The 22,925-nt window shown below is 36.3% G+C and overlaps 1 protein-coding gene across 36 annotated transcripts in view; it reads right to left on the reverse strand.

Moving 5' to 3' along the window:
- The window catches only part of aglb (amylo-alpha-1,6-glucosidase and 4-alpha-glucanotransferase b), a 76,058-nt gene that overhangs the window by 34,213 nt on the left and 18,920 nt on the right, over positions 1-22,925 (reverse strand). For 19 of the 36 annotated variants that reach the window (XR_015525144.1, XR_015525136.1, XR_015525141.1 and 16 more), the window contains exons 7-17: positions 21,648-21,759; positions 21,425-21,551; positions 19,793-19,895; positions 19,597-19,694; positions 17,406-17,545; positions 16,202-16,389; positions 12,159-12,282; positions 8,214-8,377; positions 8,027-8,128; positions 3,224-3,379; positions 35-185 (exon numbers count right to left, since the gene is read on the reverse strand). Coding sequence is in view for 2 of the 36 variants with exons in the window: in XM_087309768.1 (XP_087165894.1) it covers positions 35-185; positions 3,224-3,379; positions 8,027-8,128; positions 8,214-8,377; positions 10,144-10,267; positions 16,202-16,389; positions 17,406-17,545; positions 19,597-19,694; positions 19,793-19,895; positions 21,425-21,551; positions 21,648-21,759 (1,465 nt within the window). In the remaining 34 variants the exon portion in view is untranslated. Of the gene's footprint in view, positions 1-34; positions 186-3,223; positions 3,380-8,026; positions 8,129-8,213; positions 8,378-10,143; positions 10,268-12,158; positions 12,283-16,201; positions 16,390-17,405; positions 17,546-19,596; positions 19,695-19,792; positions 19,896-21,424; positions 21,552-21,647; positions 21,760-22,925 lie in introns of all 36 variants that reach the window. The other 17 variants (XR_015525153.1, XR_015525152.1, XR_015525129.1 and 14 more) reach the window with 1 other exon arrangement.

Consider the following 22,925-nt stretch of genomic DNA (forward strand, 5'->3'; position numbering starts at 1 on the left):
GTGATGACCTCTTTAAAAGTGTCACCATTTATACCTGGGATGTACATGGGGGCCAGAGACTCTCTGAATTGGTGTGTTTTGGGGTCTTTAAAGGCCGTACGACACACTGTCACAACAGACTGATGTGTGCTGGGGCAATGCCTGGTCACAGCCACTGTGTCTTCATCCAGCTGATCCACGTAAACCTGAAACACAAATGATGAACAGATATAAAGACACAGATTCATGGTGACGTATGCACGTGATGAAAGGTGTAGGTTACGAGGAAAAAAAACCAATAGGTGTCAGTTCCACCAAACATAATAATCACTCATAATACCGATATAAATATGATTAATTTATAGTGGCTCCAAAAAAAATAAAAAATAAAAGATGTCTGAATATTTTAGAAATTGAGATTGTAAAACAAGGTGTTTTTATATTAGAAATAAACACTTTAACTAGCAAAAAAAAAAAAGTAATACTTTACCTTTAGGTTGTATTACTTAATGCTAGTTAATGCATTTACTAACATGAACAAACGATAACAATACATGTGTACAGTATTTGTTCATATTAGTTAAAGTAGATACAATCTTTCATAGTTCTTGTTAACTCACTGTGCATTAACTAATGTTAAAGGGCACCTATGATGAAAATCATATTTGGAAGCTGTTTTTACAGAATTTTGTTTAGGTAAAGTGTGTCCACTGTCATATAGGCTTGGGCGGTATTACGGTATTATGGTATATCGCGGGATCTAAAAATAGCAACGGTGTCAGTTTCAATACCGTTATACCGTCAAAAAATATGAAATATCCTTTATTTAATGCCTACAAAAACGTATGTGTGGTTGTCATCACGGGACAGTGTGGAGAAGAGAGAGAGAGGAAGAGGGAGGGTAAGAGGGAGGGTGAGAGGGAGGGGGGGAGGTGACGTGACGAGTCGCGCTTCAAAGTGTCCTGCAGTTTGGCAGTTTCGACTGAACAGAAGGGAGACGTGGTTAATATGAACGAGATGTCTGCATTAGAACTAAAGATCTTTGCCCGAACCCGGCGAGACCCGAAAAAATCCAAATCCCTGCATTAAAATCCATCCCTGCAAAGATGAAACAAATGATGATGAAGTATTAAAAAAAGCAAATTTTGACGGCGGTCAAGCCACTCACTAGCTCAGAAGTAGCGGTTATTCCAGCCGCAGGTATTTCGCGGTCGCTCATACACTGCGTATTACGGTAGAGCCCTAAACCGCAAGCTGACAGGTAAAAAGACGAGGACATTCGCTAAAGTGAAACTGCTGTCATGGAAAATTAAATGCATGTTCCTGACTGGTAGAAGATGAACATAAAATCCTACCCAAACCTTGCAAAATCAGCCGGACCAGAACTCTGCATCTCGACCTGTAGCAGCAGGAAAGGGTGTTCAGCTGCTGGACGCACCATGAGTGAGAGACTGCGCTAAAGCCAGTGGATTTAATAATGTTTCTCCACAAACACACGTAGCCTAATCTTGGTGCGTAAAGGGTTTTTAAATTATAAATAAATATTAATTAAACCATATAATCATAATGTAGACAGAGTATACAGGCTAATGGTGGCATTATTCTTTTAATATTCAGCTTCACCGCCGCCCTAATGCCAGATTGTGAAGAGAAGTGGAGAAACACATCTTGCAGAGCCTTTATCTTAATTTCGTTATTGCCAAAATACCCGTCACCATTTAGAGTTTATTTTAATTTGATTTGTTAAGCAAGATTTCTTTTCATTGGTGTGTAGGCTAATTTAAAGGCTAAGTGCATGTACCTAGACCTATAGAGTGCTGAGATGTTACGATGTTACAGCTGTAGGACTTATTTTATTTCTGTTCCAACTTTCAAGTGGCCTATAGTCTACACTTGTTACGAATAAATGATGTTAAAACATATAAATGACTCATTCTTGAAAAAAATGCATTAGAGCTGTGTGCATGAGCACATTTTAATGTCGGGCTGTATAAAGCTGTCAATCAAAATGTACCTGTCGGACTCGGGACCTATCGGGTATAATTTTTATTGCCCGATTACAGCTCTCTGCATTCCCGCTGCTGTTCCGCGGGAGCCGGCCAGATTTCTTACGGTGTGGGAGTAAATTTCTGAATAAATCGCGGGAGAGATGTGTGTGTGTGTGTGTATGTGTAAAAGAGAGAGAGAGAGAGAGAGAGAGAGAGAGAGAGAGATGCTGTGCGCTCTCTCTCTCTCTCTCTCTCTCTCTCTCTCTCTGACCGCGAGCCTAAGGTCACATAGAATGTATTCAGTTTCTGAATGGTTTGGGCTTAAGCCAACAGTTTGGTGACGCTGTCTGAGCCTTACGTCATAATTTTTTTATTACGCCGGTAATACCGGATACCGGGGTAAAATATGGAGGCGGTTTGACGGTATCAAAATTTGGATACCGCCCAAGCCTACTGTCATATTGGAGTGATATTAACATAATAAGTCTCTTTTTTTCTGATGTTAAAATAGGATCCAAATCCCTCCCATTTTGAGGCCCACCAAATTGATGTAGGAGTGTGGTTTACACACCAAATTGATTGAAAGCCACGTAGTAATGTGTATAATCATATCAACAAGACAGGACGTGAGCAACGCAAATGGGAATAAAAGATCTGTGTTGAGCTTTCTGTGATCATCAATCTTTATCAAATGTGATCAAGAATGAGTTTTATAATTGCAAAAAGTTTACAATGTTTTTAGAATGCAGTTAAGACAGTAAAATCAGTTTAATTCATCACCACAGACGCATGAAGAAAGAAAGAAAGAAAGAAGGAAGGAAGGAAGGAAGGAAGGAAGGAAGGAAGGAAGGAAGGAAGAAAGAAAGAAAGAAGGAAGGAAGGAAGGAAGAAAGGAAGGAGGAAGGAAGGAAGGAAGGAAGGAAGAAAGAAAGAAAGAAAGAAAGAAAGAAAGAAAGAAAGAAAGAAAGAAAGAAAGAAAGAAAGAAAGAAAGAAAGAAAGAAGGAAGGAAGGAAGGAAGGAAGGAAGGAAGGAAGGAAGAAAGAAAGAAAGAAAGAAAGAAAGAAAGAAAGAAAGAAAGAAAGAAAGAAAGAACGAAAGAAAGAAAGAAAGAAAGAAAGAAAGAAAGAAAGAAAGAAAGAAAGAAAGAAAGAAAGAAAGAAAGAACGATTTGCTGTTGTTTGTAAATGCAGTTTATGCCCATGCAATCTCATTCTACATTTGTTTGACATCTGCAATGAATGAACATCATCCTTACCTGGGTGAAGCCGTTCTCTGCTAGCTCTTGGTGGAGTTTGTTGAGAGCCAGTTTTCCTGCCGTTATTCCAGAGTGTAAGTTCACCTCCCTGCCAGAAGAGGGCAGTGCATCAGGATTCCACTTGGTGTAGAGACGCTCTTCCTTCACAACTGAAATCTGAACAAAAGCTAAATTGGTTAGCTTTAATAATGGTAGATACTAAACATAGCAACTGCGTGCACATAAATATAAAATACAAAAAAATAAGAGACGCATACTGCAGCAGTTGCCACAGCCCAATCATAGGCGCAATAGCATGTCTGTTATGGTAACTTAAAATATGTTTTACTAATGAACCTAATTTTAAAGGGTGGTATTAATAACATAATTTGGTTAAAATATTTGTCATTATTTGCAGTAACACCTATCCAAACATGGAAGCAGTACATACACAAACTACATACAAACATAAGCTTGTAAATTTTTATATAGCCTATTTCTAATTAAAAAATATGGAAAGTTGCAATTTACTAGTTTAATTTCCTTACATGGGCATTATGTTGTTAACATTAGGTTTAGTTCAACACACAGTTCAGATTTTTTTATTATAATGTGTTAAAAAGTGTAATTTTGGGGGTGTGTACACAACACAACTCGCTGTTTTAGGGACGTGTTGCTTCACATGAAAATTGATTTCGGCTTACTGCCCATCGTAAGAAGGGGGCGGAGCCAAGAGCTCCCCCCGCTCTGTGTTTGCAACAGACAGGCAGACAGAGAGAAGTGACATGAGCGAGAGAACCAGCATTCAGCCGTACATGTACGACTCGGACACAGACCAAGCAGAGAGTATCAAAATCATCACATGAAGTGTCCCGAATCGTTGCGCTACGCAGCGCCATGTATTTTAGAATTCTAAACATAGGTTTCTATCAGGGTACACACAACGGCGCTTCAATACACTATACCTACACACGTCTGTCCAAACAGCTTGAAAAGAAAGTAGATTTTTCACCATAGGTGCCCTTTAAATGTAATGTTTCATGTAATAAATTAATGTTTATGTGCCTGACTTAACCTTAACAAACAAATCATAATATTACATTGGAATGTGATCCACTTACATTGTATTTACAGAATTTTTACAAACTACAATTTGTGACCCAGTGTGTGAAAACCAGGCCAAATCTAATTCTGAGATTAAGTTTGAATGTAGCCATTCATTCCACTGTGGTTTCAGTTGTTGACATAGTTTTACTCCGTTAAGAATACATACATAGGTTTTTATTATTTTTAGCATTATTTATCAATTAACCTAAATATTGTTACTAATGATTACACTGGTCAGTACCATGTCTGCTTTGGGAGAGACTTGGGGTACAAAGAACTGTCTGACTATGCTTTGATTTTTGTGAGCTCTTTCATTGCGGGAATGCTGCTCTCCGGAAGCATGTTGTTGCACGTCTACCAGATCCGCAAGAGCCACAGAACGCTCTCTGATAAATTGTGAAGCCAGGTATCTGTTTCCTCCTACTCTCTGCGATACTTTTGCAGTCAATTTTTAAACTCTGAAACTTTCAGATGGAGGTGTAACCTGGAGAAGCATCTGCCATTACTCTCTGTCAAGACTTGACAGACTCCGCCTAAAAGACCCGCCCTGCTCACTGGACAAAGACCAATCAAACTATCTATGACATCAAGAATTACCCAATCAAAAGTAGGAAATGAGGCATCTTTATAAAATACGTGTGGGATGATTGTATGAAAAGCTACTTAAAAAAAAAATGTCAAAACCCATCCCGTATTGAGTCAAAACAGAATGCGCAATTTCTTTCTCAAATACGGGACGATTCTGTATTGTAAGCGACGGGTGGCGATCCTAGCTGGTGCCCCCGTAAAAATCGTCAGTGGCTCGAACCAGCGACCTTCTAGCTTTGTGACGACAGCACTACCTACTGCGCCACTGCATCACTGACTGACATTCTGTTAAGACTAATGTTTTTTTTATCGTTTAAAAAAATCTATTGGTAAAAGAGCTTGTATGTTTAAAGGTCAAAAAGATTGAAACAATTTACCTGCTAACATTTGATCCATTACATCATTTAAGGTTTTTAAGCAAATTTTGCTATCATATTTTACTTTGGATTGTAGTTGTTTTTTTATGTTTTTAAATGTATATATACAGTTGAAGTCAAACTTATTAGCCCCCCTTTGAGTTTTAATTACTATTATAATAAATTACTATATAATGCAGTAATTTATAGTAGTACATACTAAATTACTATATTTTCAAGCACATCATCAGAAATTAAGTTAATGCATCTTAACATGCTACTTCTCAAGGTATGGTCAAGAGGAATTAGACGTCATTATTGGACACAATAATGACAAAGTAATGTCCTTAGACGCTGGCTATACTTTCATATTGATCACCTGACATCACAACCTAAATCTTACCTAACTTTAATGTCTTGTGTGCCTCCAGGACAATAACTGAATTCACTACAGACTGTAACGTTTACACACATCCACATATTACATGTAAATGCATCAGCTTTTTACAGCGCAATACTAACTACTCACGAGTCCTTGTGAAAGGTCTACTTTTTATTAATACTTTGAGTAATATTTACAACAGATACTGTTACTCTACTTGCACTACAATTTTAGGCAAGTAATGGTACCTTTACTTGAGTGTAATTTTTCTGTACTCATTCCACCACTGGTACCAACTATGTTTAAGAATGTAATTTCAGGACAAACCACAGGTATACCCTAAAGGCAGATACCCTTGGCAAAAAAGGGAAACCCTTTGTCACGGATGAAAGGGAAAAAAAAAAAAAACAATAACATGAAAGCGTTTGTTTTTGTGAAAATACTGACCCAGATATTTATAAGAACTTTGTGCAAGTTCGAGGATTAGCAAACATGTCTAGGGATTTTCATTGAGGTGGTGCACTGAGGTGACAGAACCAAGGATGCTGATTACATTCATTGAATAGATGTAAATGATATTTGTAAATGCCTTCTTAAATTACATCAAGAATGAAGAGGATAAAGAGCAAGTAATGTAATATGGTGTTTATGTTATGCGAATTGAAGCTGAAGACAAAAAAATGTCAAAAGTTTGGTGCGGTTTCAAATATCCCAATTAAGGGGTTTTAGGAGAGAGAACTGGATACAATTATTGATTTAGAGACTGTCTGGGAGAATTGTTTTGTAACTTCAAAAACCCCAGCTCATCAATTAATTCATTATAAATAATTTTTATGGCTTATGCTACCCCTACCTGTTACCCCTACCCTTTTTGTCACTTATGCAACAACTCTATAAGTTGTTTGTTTGTTTGTTATAAGTATGTTCTGGGAATGTCCCCAAATTGCATTATTCTGGTCCAAGGTACGAAACCTACTATCCGAGTTAATGGAAACTCAGATCCAATGCGACCCATTGCTATTTCTCATGCTGGATGATTTATCACTCTCCTTATCCATCAACCAAAGAAGGGTTCTGTCAGTTGTTCTGACTGCTGAAAATCAAAAAACAATCCTGAAAATATGGATGGATCCATCTGCTTCGGTTGATTTATTGTGGAGGCTCTATCAACTTCACATTATCAGTTTAGAGAACACCACAGCCAAAATAAATGGTGCCAGTAAAAAAAAAAAAAAGTACAGTTTTGGTTAAATATGAGCGAGACTGTATCAGACCTGTTTTAATCCTGATTTTGTACCTATTATTACAGTACTACTGTTTTTATTTTATTTTACTTTTTTGTTGTTGAGTAAATCTCAGGCCTTGCTCAAAATCAAAATGTTCAATAAAAAAAAAAATAAAAAAAAAAGTTTGGGGTGGTCACATTTATTTTTTAATTTTCACAGTCTTTTGACTTTTGATAATACACTCTAAATATTATTATTGTGAATTTACAATAAAAGTTAATACAGCTGTTTCTGTTAATATTTTAAAATGACCACGATACATTTTTTCAGGATTCTTTTCTTTTTCTGGATTCCTTGTGAAAATAAATCGTTTTAACATTATAATAGTCTTTTCTTCCACTTTAGATCTATTCAGTGCAAATTTAAACTTTAGTAATGACCTTATTCTTTCATGCAAGAGCATGTATGGCCATTGTAACCTTATTGTGTTGAGAATTCTGGTCTCATTCGTTTCCATTCATTTTTAGCCATAAAAACAGGCTGTTAATGCTACCTGATGCACCAAACTGATATTTTCTTATTATATTATTTAACTGTTCATGTATGTCATGAACACACTGCAAGCACTTTGACTATTTACTGCCACTTGTTAGTCATTTCCCCTATAGCCAAAGAAATCAGAAGTCCTAAAACAATCACAGTAAAGAGCTTACTTCCACATTGCTAAATAAGTTGAATATATAATGTCACAAAAAAACAGGATGAAGTAAGACAATGGTTATGATCTGTCAATTACTAAGCAATGAAGTGACCTTAGGTCTCCTTCAGTTTATTTTGGATCATGACACATTGAGTCATGGTCACCTGTGTGTTAATTATACAATAACTATTGAACTTTTTAAAATAATGATAGTTTGTGTAATATACACGAAAGCTTCAATGAATCACATTCATATATTTAATTCAATTACAAAACATACATAAGTTTTTAGTGTTTAGTGAAAAGATTTATGAATGTTTTGACCTACAGTAACGTAGCCCATGTGATGGGTTATTTGCTTAGCCCATCTGAAGGACTATTTCAACAGATGTGATTCTCAAAGACTACCTATTTCCTCGAAATTCAAGCCTGAATTTCGGATAAAAAATGAAATCCCATTTTTACCTGGTGAGGGACGAGCTCATCATATCCTCTAGTGCTGCCTGAGGCGCAGCAGGCCATAGAGACAATAGCAGAGCTGGGCAGAGCATCATATGCTGAACGAACCTACAAGACAACAATTAGACTTTTCATATTAAAAAAATGCATTGCCAATATGTATATGCTCTTTGTCTTTAAAGGTCTTGCTGACCTGAATGGGACACTCGTTGTCATGAGTGACGTCCAGAAACATGGCGTGAGCAATTGACGGTTCTAACGGCCTGAGGTTTGGCTGGATGAATGACCCAACAGGCTCTCCTCTGAACCGAAAGACCAGTCGACCCTCCTCATGACTGTCTCCAGCACTCATAGCCTCTGGCGAACAACATATCTCCTCAGTAAATGGTATAAAAAAAGTCAAACTTTACATGGCTGGGTTTGTGATGCTGTATTATTATTTTTGGATACCACTATAGACAATTTTCATACTTTTACTTTTTTAAAAGTCTTAGTCAGTCTCTTTGTGAACTGTTGACCTACAGTTGCAATCAGAATTATATAGCCCTGCTTTGATTTTTTTTTTCTTTTTTAAAATTTTCACAGCATGTCTGATACAATTTTTTTCTGATTCTTATTTCTGAAGTCTTATTATTTTATTTCAGCTAGAATAAAAGCAGATTTAATTTTTAAACACCATTTTAAGGTCAAAATAGTTAGTCTCTTTATTATATATATATATATATATATATATATATATATATATATATATATATATATATATATATATATATATATATATATATATATTTATTTTTATTTTTATTTTTTTTGATAGTCTACAGGACAAACCATCATTATACAATAACTTGCCTAATTACCCTAAGCTGCGTAGTTAACCTAATTAACCTAGTTAAACCTTTAAATGTCACTTTAAGCTGTATAAAAGTGTCTTGAAAAATATGTAGTAAAATATTATTTACTGTCACCATGGCAAAGATAAAATAAATCAGTTATTAGAGAAGTTATTAATACTATTATGTTGAGAAATGTGTTGGAAAAATCTTCTCTCCAACAAACAGATATTGGGGAAAAAATAAACGGGGGCTAATAATTCTGACTTCAACTGTAGTTATATTTTTACACTTTGATTAATTTGACAAAAACTACAGCTTTAATGAACAGTAAAATATTTATATAGAAACTTTGCATTGGCAAAAATATATATGTATATATGTTGATATTTTATATATATATATATGTATATATGTTGATATTTTCAAATATATGTTGAAAATTATCTCACAAAAGAGTGATATACTTTGTATAAAAAAACATAATATAATAAACTATAAAAAATGTAAATTAATGTTAAAATAAAAAAAATAAAAAATAGAAATTCAATAAAAATAACATTTTAAATGTAAAATAATAACGTTTTAGTCATCAGTCATCTGGGATTATCATACAGTAATTTAAAAACTGTCTGTTTTTAATTTTAAAGTTCAAATTATTGGCCTGTATCAAAGTATTACAAATAAGTGTGGACTTTATGTAATGGAATATGTTAGTGTTATGCTTAGCTTAAATCAGCAAAATGTGCTTCAATACTTATACAATACTTAACATATACAGTATAAGTAAACACAAATCTCTCTTTTAAAGTTAATATTTTCTATAGGATGCTTTACAAAATTATATTTCTGCATATCCATTAGATTAGTCAGTACTGAAAACAAATCTAGAGCTAATCTAACAAAATAACTTACGATAACAGTCCAAAATGTGTCTATATTAAATATGAAATATTTAATAAAAATGCAATATTTATCCATTTCTTAAGATCTGTGACTAAAATATTATTTTCATAAATAGATCTGTTTAGTTCGAACGTACCCAAATATATTACTTGTATTCACTGAGAAATGGATAAAAATATTCATTTTCAAAATGGGGTGTACTCATTTATGCTAAGCACTGTATAACATCTCAAATCTATGGAATATTCAGAGTGAAATACAACCCACCCTGTTCTAACAGCAGTAAATAATCAACAGCATGCCACACCTGCTATAAATCTTTATTTTCCACAAGGCATGCTTCTTATTTTTGCAAAGTCATTTCCCATTCTCTTTGCGACTTACCTCGGATAAGGGAGGTAATGCCAAGCCTAGTCATAAAAACATTGTCCAGCTCCTCGCTGCCAGTGAAGAGCTCAGCCACCACATACAGATCAGGCCTGTGCTGACGAGCCACAGCCAACATATACTGCAGCCCATCCAACACACTCACACAGGGTTAGATAGACAAGGATAAATGGATGGACGGATGACCAGACAAACAGTCCAATAGACAGCAAGAGAAAGAATGATAGACAGAATGATAAATAGAATGACAAAACCATAGACAAATAGATAGATCGATGAAGCGTTTGATGTATGAATGGACAGAATGATAGACAGAACCAGACAAATAAGTCATGGATATATGAATGTATGGATGAACAAAATGATATACAGAACGACAGGATCAGACAAATAGATAGATTAATGGATAGATTGATGTATGGATGAAGAGAATGACAGACAGACAGACAGACAGACAGACAGACAGATAGACAGATAGACAGATAGATAGATAGATAGATAGATAGATAGATAGATAGATAGATAGATAGATAGATAGATAGATAGATAGATAGATAGATAGATAGATAGATAGATAGATAGATCAACAAAAAGATAGACATATGGGCCAATAGAATGATGGATAGAATGACAGAACCATAGAAAAATAGATAGATCAAAAAATAGATATATTTATCATTGGATGGAATGATGGATAGAATGACAGAATGGAAAGATAGATCAATGGTTAGACAGTTGGATGTATGGATGGACAGATAGAACGATGGATAGAAAGACGGAACCATAGTCAAATAGACAGATTATTGGATAGATGGATTTATGGATGTATAGATAGAATGATTGATAGAAAGACAGAACCATAAACAAATAGACAGATCAATGGATAGATGGATGCATGGATGGATAGATAGAATAATGGATAGACAGACAGAACCATAGACAAATAGGTTGATCAATGGATAGATGGAAGCATGGATGGATAGAAAGAATAATGGATTTAAAGACAGAACCATAGAAAAATAGACAGATCAATGGATAGATGGATGCATGATTGAATAGATAGAATGACGAATAGAAAGACAGAACCATAGACAAATAGACAGATTAATAGATATATGGATGGATAGATAGAATGATGGATAGATGGATGGATGGATGGATAGATAGAATAATGGATAGACAGAGAGAACCATAAGCAAATAGGTAGATTAATGGATAGATGGATGCATGGATGGATAGATAGAATAATGGATAGACAGACAGAACCATAGACAAATAGACAGATAAACAGATCAATGAATATATAGATGGAGAGATAGAATGAAGAATAGAAAGACAGAACCATAGACAAATAGACATCAATGGATAGATGGATGCATGGATGGGTAGATAGAAAAATGGATAGAATGCCAGACAGAACAACAGACAAATGGATCAACACATAGATGGATGTATGGATGGACAAAATGATAGACAGAACCGCAAAACAAATAGACAATCAATGGATAAATTAATGTATAGATGAACAGAATAATAAGTAGAATAAAAGAACATTTGAATGAAAGACAGAACAACAAATGGGTGGATTGAAACAGACAGACAGACAGACAGACAGACAGACAGACAGACAGACAGACAGACAGACAGACAGACAGACAGACAGACAGACAGACAGACAGACAGACAGACAGACAGACAGACAGACAGACAGACAGACAGACAGACAGACAGACAGATAGATAGATAGATAGATAGATAGATAGATAGATAGATAGATACAAACACATGTGCACACATAAAGCATGAAATGACACACAGCAGGTTCATTAGTAAAGAATGATGATGTTAAGGAGGTGTTATTTGTGCATGAAATTAATCAGGTCAAAACAGATGATGGAATGGTTAAATGGTATGGCATGAATGTTTCAGATAAAAAAAAGAAGCGGAAGGAAAAAAACAAAAGACACATTTAAAATCAAGTGCAAACAAATGCCTCTTGCAGTCTGCAGTACCTCTGATGAGACTGGTTATCCCCAGCCGGTTAACAAACAAATTGTCAAGCTCTTCACTTCCTGTAAAGAGTTCGGCTATCACATAAAGATTGGGCCTGACCACTCGAGCTGCGGCTAACATGGCCTACAGACATAACATACATCATATCACATATCAAATATATATACACAGTGAGGAAATAAGTACGGAACATGTCACCATTTTAAATCATATTTCTAAAGGTGCTGCTGACTTGAAATTATCACCAGATGTTAGTAACAACCAAAGAAATCAACCCAGGCTTATTCTGAAAAAGTGCCGCTATATACATTTCTGGAGGGTGCAAAATACATCCCAGGAGCTACGTTTTTTTTTTTCCGTTTTTTTTTTTAGGAATCCACTTAAGGCTGTTGAGTACACTTTTTCAGATCTCAATTTCAGATTTCTCTCATGAGTTTCATTCCTGCCAGCTGTTCTTCCGTAATTCCACCACAGGCCGCTTTTGACTGACTGACCGACCGATTGACTGGCTCACCCTCTTCCTTCCCTAAACCCAACCAATAGTGTTTTCAAAAGCACTAACTGACCAACGCCCACCAACTTCCCTAAACCCAACCGACAGTTTTAAAAAGCAATCCAAAAAAAGAAAAGCCCTGGCTTGATTTTTACCATGTTTTCAGACTTTACCACATTCTCACCCTGTATTTACATGTAATTGTTCATTTTATTTTTTGGCTTCTGTTTGAAAATTGAAAGCACAAGCTATACCATTTTAAGACTTTTATGCAGTATTGTAATATCTGACCTTTGAGCGCTGTGACAGTCATGAAGGTCTGTGTTGCTCTGAAGGTCTAGCAATCTGTAGTCAAGGCTACTAAATGTGCACTTCAAAGACCTTCAATAACTTTCTCCTTCACATTATTGTACATAGAGGATATCACCGTAGCTGGGAGATGCGTTCCACTTTGGATTTCGTAGCACGGTTCTAGCACGCTAATTACATGCCTAAAACCAGAGTTTTCTACCACTGAGTAAGGTCGCATGTCCGTGGCTGTAAATACTCGTACCGCGCTTGTAATTGCCTTTGCACGTGTTAAGTTACTTGGAAGTTTTACTCCAAATGAAGATGGAAGAGTTGTGTTACACTTGTCGGTTTAACAGATAAATGTTTTTGTGGTGCTTGCGGAGATGCCCTGCTAGTCTTGCTGGCGCTAGAATAATGTGGTATACAAAAATAGCAGAGCTTGCTCTGTTTTTTTTTTGTTTTTTTTTGCCAACAACATAAACGTTGTCAACAGAACTTACTGGAAATCCAAAATACTTTTACATTCTTCAGTGAAAGAGGAGGGGGTTCAAGTTCTGTCGACGGGTCTCCCGCGTCTGCAGTTTACATGCTGACGGTATTTTTTGCCTGTTTGTTGTAGCTGTTAGGTTGACTCACAGCAATTCAGCAAGCATTTTTTTTTCTCGCTTGGCAAGCCAAGCTGACGAGACATAGGGCAAGGCAGCATCGACAACTCTATTTTTTGATTCGATAATTGAGATTGAGCATGAAATTCAAAAATCGTGACAATTCAAAAATTGAAATCGTGACAACCTTAGTCATAAAATGAAATGATACAGGGTAAAAGTATTGAACATATGAGGAAAGGGAGGTGTAGAAAGGCAGTGAAAGCCCAGACAGCAGCTAAAATCTTTCAGTAGTTATTCAGCAACCCTCTGCCCCTCCTCATTGTAAATTAATTAATAATGCAGCAAATCCATTTATCGGAGGAGAAAAATCCATTTTAAGGAGAACAAAATTGTCACTTCCTGATTAACTGGGTAGGTAGGGCAAGGGGTAGGGGAAGCTGCATAACTCTTTTCCTCATTTAATAAATGACCTCAGAAGGCAATTAAGACACGCAGTGAACGTGTGGTGACATTTGTAGGAATGAGACACGGACCACAGACGCTCTTGGTTCTGGAGGTCATTAATAATATAATAACACCAAAAATGAAATGGAAAGGCATTTTAGAATGACCAAAGCAACATTTCAGATGTTTTACAGTGTGGCCAGCCTGTCCATTCAGACACATTTTTATGATCACATGATCTCTTATAACAAAATCACATGACCTTTTTTAATGCACATACTGGAATTTGTTCGGTAAAAGTGTTTCCATCGTAGTTTATGCACATTTTTTGTGCAAATAAGAAGTTTATTCTTCAGTTTATTTTATGCGCATTTTTTTAATTTATGCAAATCTCAGCATTTCCATCAACTGTCTTTAAATGTGCATATCCGAAATGCGCATAAAGGTAGGTGGATAAAGAGCACAAAAGAAGCCACAAGTAGGCGCAGCCAACTGTCGACATTTTGTTTTTATCGCACCCATGGCGGGATACCAAGCAAGGGCAAAGAGGCGGAGAGTGAGCGGAGCTACAGACACCTGCCGGCATTTAGCTTGGACCCTGCAGACAGACTTTACTTTAGGAGAAACGCTTAATACTTTATCACCTGCGACTAGTTTGTGTTCTGACCACATGTGCTTGGTTGTACACTATATAAATACAGTGTTTAGACTTTAGACTTTAAAACACTGCTGTAATACGAAGAGCCACTAAACATTGTTCTTTTGATGTTTTTCAACAGGAGGAAAACTGGAAATACATCCAAACACTTCAATTATAGTCTGTGTTAGTAAATGCAAGGCTATTGATGAAATCCAGCATAACACTGTATGACAAAACTCCAGATGAATGTTCTAGAGCCTATAGCTACTCAATCTATCAGATTCTGGAGTGAATTTCAGGTCTAAAGAACATTATAAATGATAAATGACCTTAAATAAAACAAATACATTTATAGAGATACACCAGATTCACCAGGGAAACGGTTGCCACGTGAATGGTTTGTGAGTACAATTAAGTGCACACAGCATCCCATATCATCTGATAATTGCAGGAAATAATCCCAAAAGGGAATTGACTGTGTAAAGAAACATTAACCAACACAAAAATGCAATGTATATGCCGAGTTCATCGGCTAATTAGCCGTAATCAGCTGAGGTGACGAGACAGCGAGCAGCGAGACCTAGCTGTCACTCAAGTGGCCACGCACTTAATTATTAATTATGCAGACATAATATAACTTAATAAAAATTAAACGGATGAGTTATAAAAAAATGTACCCCCCTCACAGTTGTCATGAAGGTTAATCATGGCACCAAGACCATCTTTTGTATCAGGCTGTAAGAATGTATTTATCAGCTTTAAAAAATGGCTAATTTCCCATTGCAGTCAGAAATGACCTGGACTTCCTGGAGCCAGCCCCCCAAGGCGAGTCGATGAATTGCAGCTTTAGTTACTTCCGTATTGGCTTCCCGAGGGAGAGCGGGAGGTTGCCGCTTGTTCAAAACACAACCAAGGAAACTTTCAAATGCTTTTAGAGAAAAAAAATCAAGCTTTAGAATGGCCCAACCAATCACCTGACTTGAATCTAATAGAAAGTACAAAATAAAGCTCAGATTTGATTGACGAGACCTTAAGGACCATCAAGATTACTAAACTCTATTGAAGTCTGTTAAAAAAATAAATAAATCACAGTTAAGCAACGCACATGACTTAATTTACCATATGAGAGGAGTCTTTTAGCTGCCATCACCAAAAAAGTATTAAATGCATTTCAGTAGTTCAGTACTTCTGTCCTTGTGTCATTGCATTGTTATTACACATAACACATTTTATTTTTAAGTTTGTGTTGTTTGTGTTTTTAGCTAAATCTGGTTTAATTCCATGTCAACAGCTCCTTCACAAATAAAACATGACAAGTTCATTACTTATTTCCCCTTACTGTACACAAAAAAAACACCTTCAGAAGAAATGAAAATGATTCGGAGAATGTCAAATATGAAAGAAACGACGTGGGACAAGTTACACAACACAATCTGTTTCCACCAGCGTCAGTTGTTATCTACAGATCTACAATGACTTTGCAAAATGCTCCTGCCTGCATCATATGAGGTCATTTAAATATAAATATGACTGCAGATCAGAAATAGTGGAAACTTGAGCATGTACCTCGGCCACGTGAAGGGGTGTGGAGTGGCAGTTATCCAGGCGCACACCCGAGAAATGTTTGGCTGTGATCTCAGTGTACTTCTTCATGTGAGCCCATAAGTACGGACAGTCTTCTGGTTTGTCGCCATAGCGGAGCTTAACACTGTCGCCCCAGCAAACAAGCTCTCTTCTGAGGTAAACAGTAGACCCTATCAGACAGATAAATCAGTGTAAAAGTTGCAGTTACTCAGCAATCTCAGTTATCAGAAAGATCATGCAACTGTAGCATATCTTTGTTGGCCTGCCAGCATGCTGGTATTTGATTATTGTTCAAGAGATACCGAAATACACACATGGGTAGTTGACAAATAGGAAGTAAAAAAAAATGTTACTAGTAAAAAAGTAATTAAAATAGTTATAAATATATGTAGTTTGACATTTGAGAAATAACTAATTTACTGTTTTAATTTTTTTACACTGCAAAAATGCTTGTCTTACTTAGATTTTGAGTCTCTTTTTAGTCTAAATACCTCAATTTTTTTAAATCTAGAAACCAAAAATATTGTCATGTATTAAGTATGATGCCAAAATTAATTACAAACAAACAAAATAGGGCGGCACGGTGGTTAGCACTGTCGCCTCAAAGCAAGTAGGTCACTGGTTCAAGCCCTGGCTGGGTCAGTTGGCATTTCTGTGTGGAGTTTGTATGTTCTCCCTGTGTTCACGTGGGTTTCCTCCGGGTGTTCCGGTATCTCCCACAAGTCCATAGGTGAATTGGGTAAGCTAAATTGTCTGTAGTGTGTGTGTGTGTGTGTGTGTGAATAAGAGTGTATGGGTGTTTTTCAGTGATGGGTTGCAGCTGGAAGGGCATCCGCTGCACAAAACATATGCGGAATAAGTTGGCGGTTCATTCCGCTGTGGCAACCCCTGATTAATAAAGGGACTAAGCGAAAAGAAAATGAATGACAAAATGGCAACAAAATACTCTGCCAATGGGGTAAGCTAAATAATCATTTCAAAATGAAAAACTAGATTATTTTGTTTATCCCATTGGCAAATCATTTGCTTGTTTTTAAAAAAAAAAACACTTAATTTTAGCATATTATTTCTGAAAACAAGATTTTTCGTTTATTTATGACTATAATTATATGGGCTAATTTTGCTACATGTGTAACTGTGAATCTGCAATGTTATGTCAACAGCACACTCATAACTACTGACTGACCTGCCTCTGCAAAGTTTCTAAGGGGATCGTCTCCCATCACCCATCCATTATGAGCGAGCAGATGACAAGCGTTGTTAGGATCCTGCATCAGCTGACTTTCCTGCTCCATGGTCATGTCCTCAAATGGGAAGGTAAAATATCTGAATCATTAAAACAACAAAACAAGGCCAAACTGTAAATCTGCTATTCTCATCAGATGGAAAATTGTTATATTTAGACATATAAATGTTAACTTGGACATATTTCTGGCATACTTTTTTGTTTTATTTATTGTATTAATTTATTTAAACTGTTTAATTTAAATTTAAAATATAATAATTATAAAAAAGAAAAATAAATAAAACTAAATAAAAATATAAAAAATGAAAATAAAAATGAATGAAACTAAATAAAATAAAAAAAATAAAAAATAACTAAACTAAACTAAAGAAAAAATAAAATAGAAACAAATTTAAACAAAACTAAATAAAATAAAAAATAACTAAAACTAAACTAAATAAAACTAAATAAAGCAAAATAAAAAAATAATAAAAAACTAAACTAAATAAAAAATAAATAAAAAAATAAAACGAGGAAACAAAACTAAACTAAATAAAATTTAAAATAAAATAAAAACTAAACTAAATAAAAAATAAAACAAAAATAAATTAAATAAAGAAATTTTAACTAAATGGAAACAAAACTAAACTAAATAAAATTAAAAATAAAATGAAAACTAAACTAAATAAAAAATAAAATGAAACTAAACTAAATAAGATTAAATAAAACAAAACAAAAAAGAAAAGAAAATATAAATATATTAAAATAAACTAAATGAAATATGAAATAAAAATTAAACTAAACTAAAAAAAAATAATAATAAAATGAAAACAAAACAAACAAAAATACTAAAAAAATAAATCAAATAAATAAAATCAAATAAATCAAATATATATTTCAATGGCATAATTAAAGTTTGGTCATCAAGATGCATTGCCAGTTCATTCATATAAAAATTTTTAAATAAACAACAATTTATTTTTTAAGTTATAGCTACAAGTACACTCTACTGCAGGGGTCTCAAACTCGCGGCCCGCGGGCCATTTGCGGCCCTCAGTGCAATATTTTGTGGCCCGCGGCGACCGCTGTACACTGACAGAATCAGCGGAGCGGGGAGAGAGAGCGCTCCCCGCTCCGCTGATTCTATCCGTACACAGCGGTCACTGGCATTCCCCGCCCGCCGTGTTGTCACGCGCGTTCTCATCCGCCGTGTTGTCGCGCGCGTACTTAAGAGCGGTGTTATCGCGCGCCTACTGAAGGGCGGGACCGAGGGTGTGTCGCGTCCCGGGGGCACTTTTGATCATTTTGGAAGGGCACTTTCTATGCAAGACTAAAAAGGGCATGTGCTCTGCACAGGTTGAGCCCTATGTGTGCACGTGCCTGCCCTGCATCTTATATATATCATAGGTAGATACAGACTGGTACAGACTGATGTGACTGGAGTGGGGTGGGGCCCGTGGGGGTGTTTTATTTATACATATATACACCTTTTTTTAGGTGAGGGAATGGAAGTTTTGAGTGAGTTCCCCCACTTTTTTCCCAGGACTTCAATAAGTCAAAGTACAGGTCTAGACTTAATGATGATCATCTTCAAGCCATACTGAGGGTCTCAACTGCTTCCGCTCTAAAGCCAAATGTGGTTCAGATTTGTGAGAAGAAGCGCTGTCAAGTCTCTGGCAGCAAGAAATAGGCAAAAGATGCCATGTTCAGAAGAACTGTTCATAATCTTCAATCAATGTTCTATTAATGTTCAGGACACTTCATGTTCAGAAGAAATAATTAAAACTGTTAATAATGACATTTGAGGACTTTTTTTTGTGAAATCCCTTATGCGGCCCAGCCTCACCCAGACTTTGCCTCCTGCGGCCCCCAGGTAAATTGAGTTTGAGACCCCTGCTCTACTGTATTATAGTACAGTTTTGACCTAATTTCTTCAAGATGATCAGAAATACTAGGATCTTTTCTGTGTTCAGCTAATTATTTTGTACAATTTGTAAATTCTTATTTGTTCATTTGTCTTTTACGTCATATAAATACAAAATTAACTGAGCGTGGCACCTTTATGACAGTCGGATGATCTTTCTTGTTTAAATGGGTGGTTCCTGACCACAATAAGTAGTCAAGACCAGACAAGACTGTGTGAAATATTTACCTCGTCACCAAAGGGTTTGTCTGAGTTACAGGTCCAAGCTGAGGACCGTGGGCAGCAATTCTTTCATAACAGACTGTTCCCACAATGCAGTCTATAGCCTGTAAGAAAGAAATGTTGTAAACTAATCTGACTGACATCATAGATACTGTAAATAGATTATCTGTGCATCACACAAACACGTTTTTCAGAAACTAGCCTTCTCATGATGACTGTGCATTTCCTTGTAGCATTCCACATTCAGTTCCTCTAGACTCTTCTTAAACCAATCACAGCACTCTTCGATGGATTTAGGGCCATTACTGTTGTTGTGATAAAAAACAAAAACAAGGAAGAGATTTCATTTTTTCAGGGCAGTACACAAAAACAGATAATAAAAATTTACATTTGAATGAAAAAATAATGAATTGTTAAAAACAGTTACAAAACAATTTGTTTATATATATATGGGCTACATATATGTATAATGGACGGATGGGCTACAGTAGCAGAAGGCCACTCTGGGTGCCCTCAAGTCAGCTAAGAACAGGAAGCTGAGGCTTCGCACAGGCTGACCAATATTGGACAATAGAAGATAGGAAAAACGTTGCCTGGTCTGATGAGTCTGGATCTCTGCTGCAACATTCAGATAGTAGGGTCAGAATTTGGCATCAACAACATGAAAGCATAGATCCATTCTCCCTTGTATCAACAGTTCATCTTGCTGCTGCTGGCGGTGTTATGCTATAGGGAATATTTTGTTGGCACACTTTGAGCCTATTAGTACCAACTGTGCATCATGACAATGCCACAGCCTACCTGAATATTGTTGCTGAGCATGTCCATCCCTTTATGACCACAGTGTACCCATCTTCTCATGGCTACTTCCAGCAGGTTAACGCACCATGTCATAAAGCACAAATCATCTCAGACTGGTTTCTTGAACATGACAATGAGTTCACTGTACTTAAATGGCCACCACAGTCAGCAGATCTTAATCCAATACAGCACATTTGGGACGTGACAGGAGATTTGCATTCATGGATGTGGAGCCAACAAATCTGCAGCAACTGAATGATGCTATCATGCCATTCATTCATTTTCTTTTTGGCTTAGTCCCTTTATTAATCCAGGGTAGCCATAGCGGAATGAACCGCCAACTTATCCAGCAGATTTTTACGCAGCGGATGCCCTTTCAGCTGCAACCCATCTTTGGGAAACATCCACACACAAACTAATTTGCACTCATACACTATGAACAATTTTGCCTACCCAATTCACCTGTACCACATGTCTTTGGACTGTGGGGTAAACCGGAGCACCCGGAGGAAACCCACATGAACGCAGGGAGAACATTCCACAAACTCCACACAGAAACACCACTGACTCAGCCGAGGCTTGAACCAGCAACCTTCTTTCTGTGAGGCGACAGCACTACCTACTGTGCCACTGCGTTGCCGCTATCATGTCAATATAGACCAAAATAAAGGAATCTTTTTAGGACCTTGTAAGGTAGTTCTGAAGGCAAAAGGGAGCCTATATCATTTTGGTAAATTTTATTTGATGCAGACACCAACATTTTATTTAATATATGTATAATATAATACAAAAAATACTTGTTAAAAAAATAAAGTGTGCTTAATCAGCCAATTCACATTGACTTGACCTAATTCAAGTTAATTTAATAAGATTTATAGTACATATAAATCGGCTGTCATGTCAATATTATGACCATCTAAATATTATGACATCATTGTGATTAGGCTTATCTTGCTTACCCTAAGGTAATTAAGATTTAGACATAAATATCTAGTTACATAAAACGCCAGGCCATTAGAGATAGCAAACTCACGTGTGTCGGCCAAACATCTCCAAGGCCAGTTGCATGTCTACAGTGTTACTGAGGCGTCTGAACTGTGAATCCTGAATGACTTTTAGTTTTGGCTTGCCCTCCAGCTCAGGACCCACAGGTTTGTTACCTATATATGCCAAACACACAATTTAACTCTCACTATGACAAAAAAAATTAAAAAATAAAAAATCCAAGAATATGCTAGCCGACTTTAAATGTTTACCAGCTTGAAGAACCTTTCTAAACTGCTCCACAGCTTTCTCAACGTTCACCTGAAGAAACTCCCAAAGTTTCAGATGAGTGAAAACTTCCGTCCAGAGAAGCCCTTTAAGGATCTGAAACAGCAAGCCAAAGTGTTCACATTTGGTTACCGCAAACTTTGACTTATTAAACATTTCAGTACAGTACAAAGTCACGCTCAAAAGTTAAGATAATGAAGATACGCTGTAGAACACAGGGAAAGCAGCCGCATAGAGAAACACTGCATCGCTAATTAAGATTGTGGGTATTTACAGCGGTTTGACTGATAAATATGAAAATGAGGCTAAATTGTTAACGCTGCCAAACAGCATTTCCCGTTGTTTACCTCTTTGTTTACGTCCTCTCTACAACATACTGTTAAGGCTTAAAACTGTGTGCATAATAGATACATTTTACCAAATAAAAACACTTAAACACTTACTGTGGCTCACAATCCACAGCTTCATCGGTTGAAGGAGTTTTAGCTGAAACCTGTACTGAACTGGGAGAGAATCTGGAAGTTGTCCTTCATCAAATGCTAGCTATATATTTTTTTAGAATTCTCTGGAACATAATTAAAATTAAACTGTGAGAACTTCTTTTGTGTCATGTCATTTGGAAGCCCAAATACAGAAACAGAACAAGCTCTGTGGAAAAGCAAAGTTTGGACGACAATTTAGCTTTCTCTGCTACATTACTGCACTACAGCGCCTCTGGCCATGCCTTTTCACTGCGCAGGGTGTATGCGCGTGGAAAAATGTACTTAACCTGAAGCCCCTGTGATCTCACTTGCCTAGAAGTAGTTTTTTTAGTCCTCAATCTCCGTTCGCTGTAGGCTTTGCTAAGCTAACTCTGCAAAAGCCAATGTCTCCCTTTGCATTGATCTTTAAGTGTATTATACCCAGAGATGTTGCTTATGTTCACACAGCTACAATACACATTGACTAAAGTTCAAAATATGATCATAGTGGACCACCCCTTTAATTTCCTGTTGCCCATTTTTTTACTCAGAAAGTGCTGGAATGCATTACCTTCTTTTTTTAGGATTTTTATAAAGACGATCTACTGAAGTCACCTTGGATGGCTTAAAGGTAAATTAACATATAGCACAGACATGCTCACAACGACCTGAGTTCGATTCCCGGCTCGTGGTCCTTTGCCAATTCTTCCCCTCTTTCTGCTCCCAATGCTTTCCTTTCTGAAATATTTATTGTCCTATCATAATAAAGGTGAAAAAACCCTTAAAAAAAAAAAAAAAAAA

The sequence above is a fragment of the Danio rerio genome, chromosome 24 (genome assembly GCF_052040795.2).
Source record: "Danio rerio strain M-AB ecotype USA chromosome 24, GRCz13ab, whole genome shotgun sequence".
Taxonomy (NCBI): domain Eukaryota; kingdom Metazoa; phylum Chordata; class Actinopteri; order Cypriniformes; family Danionidae; genus Danio; species Danio rerio.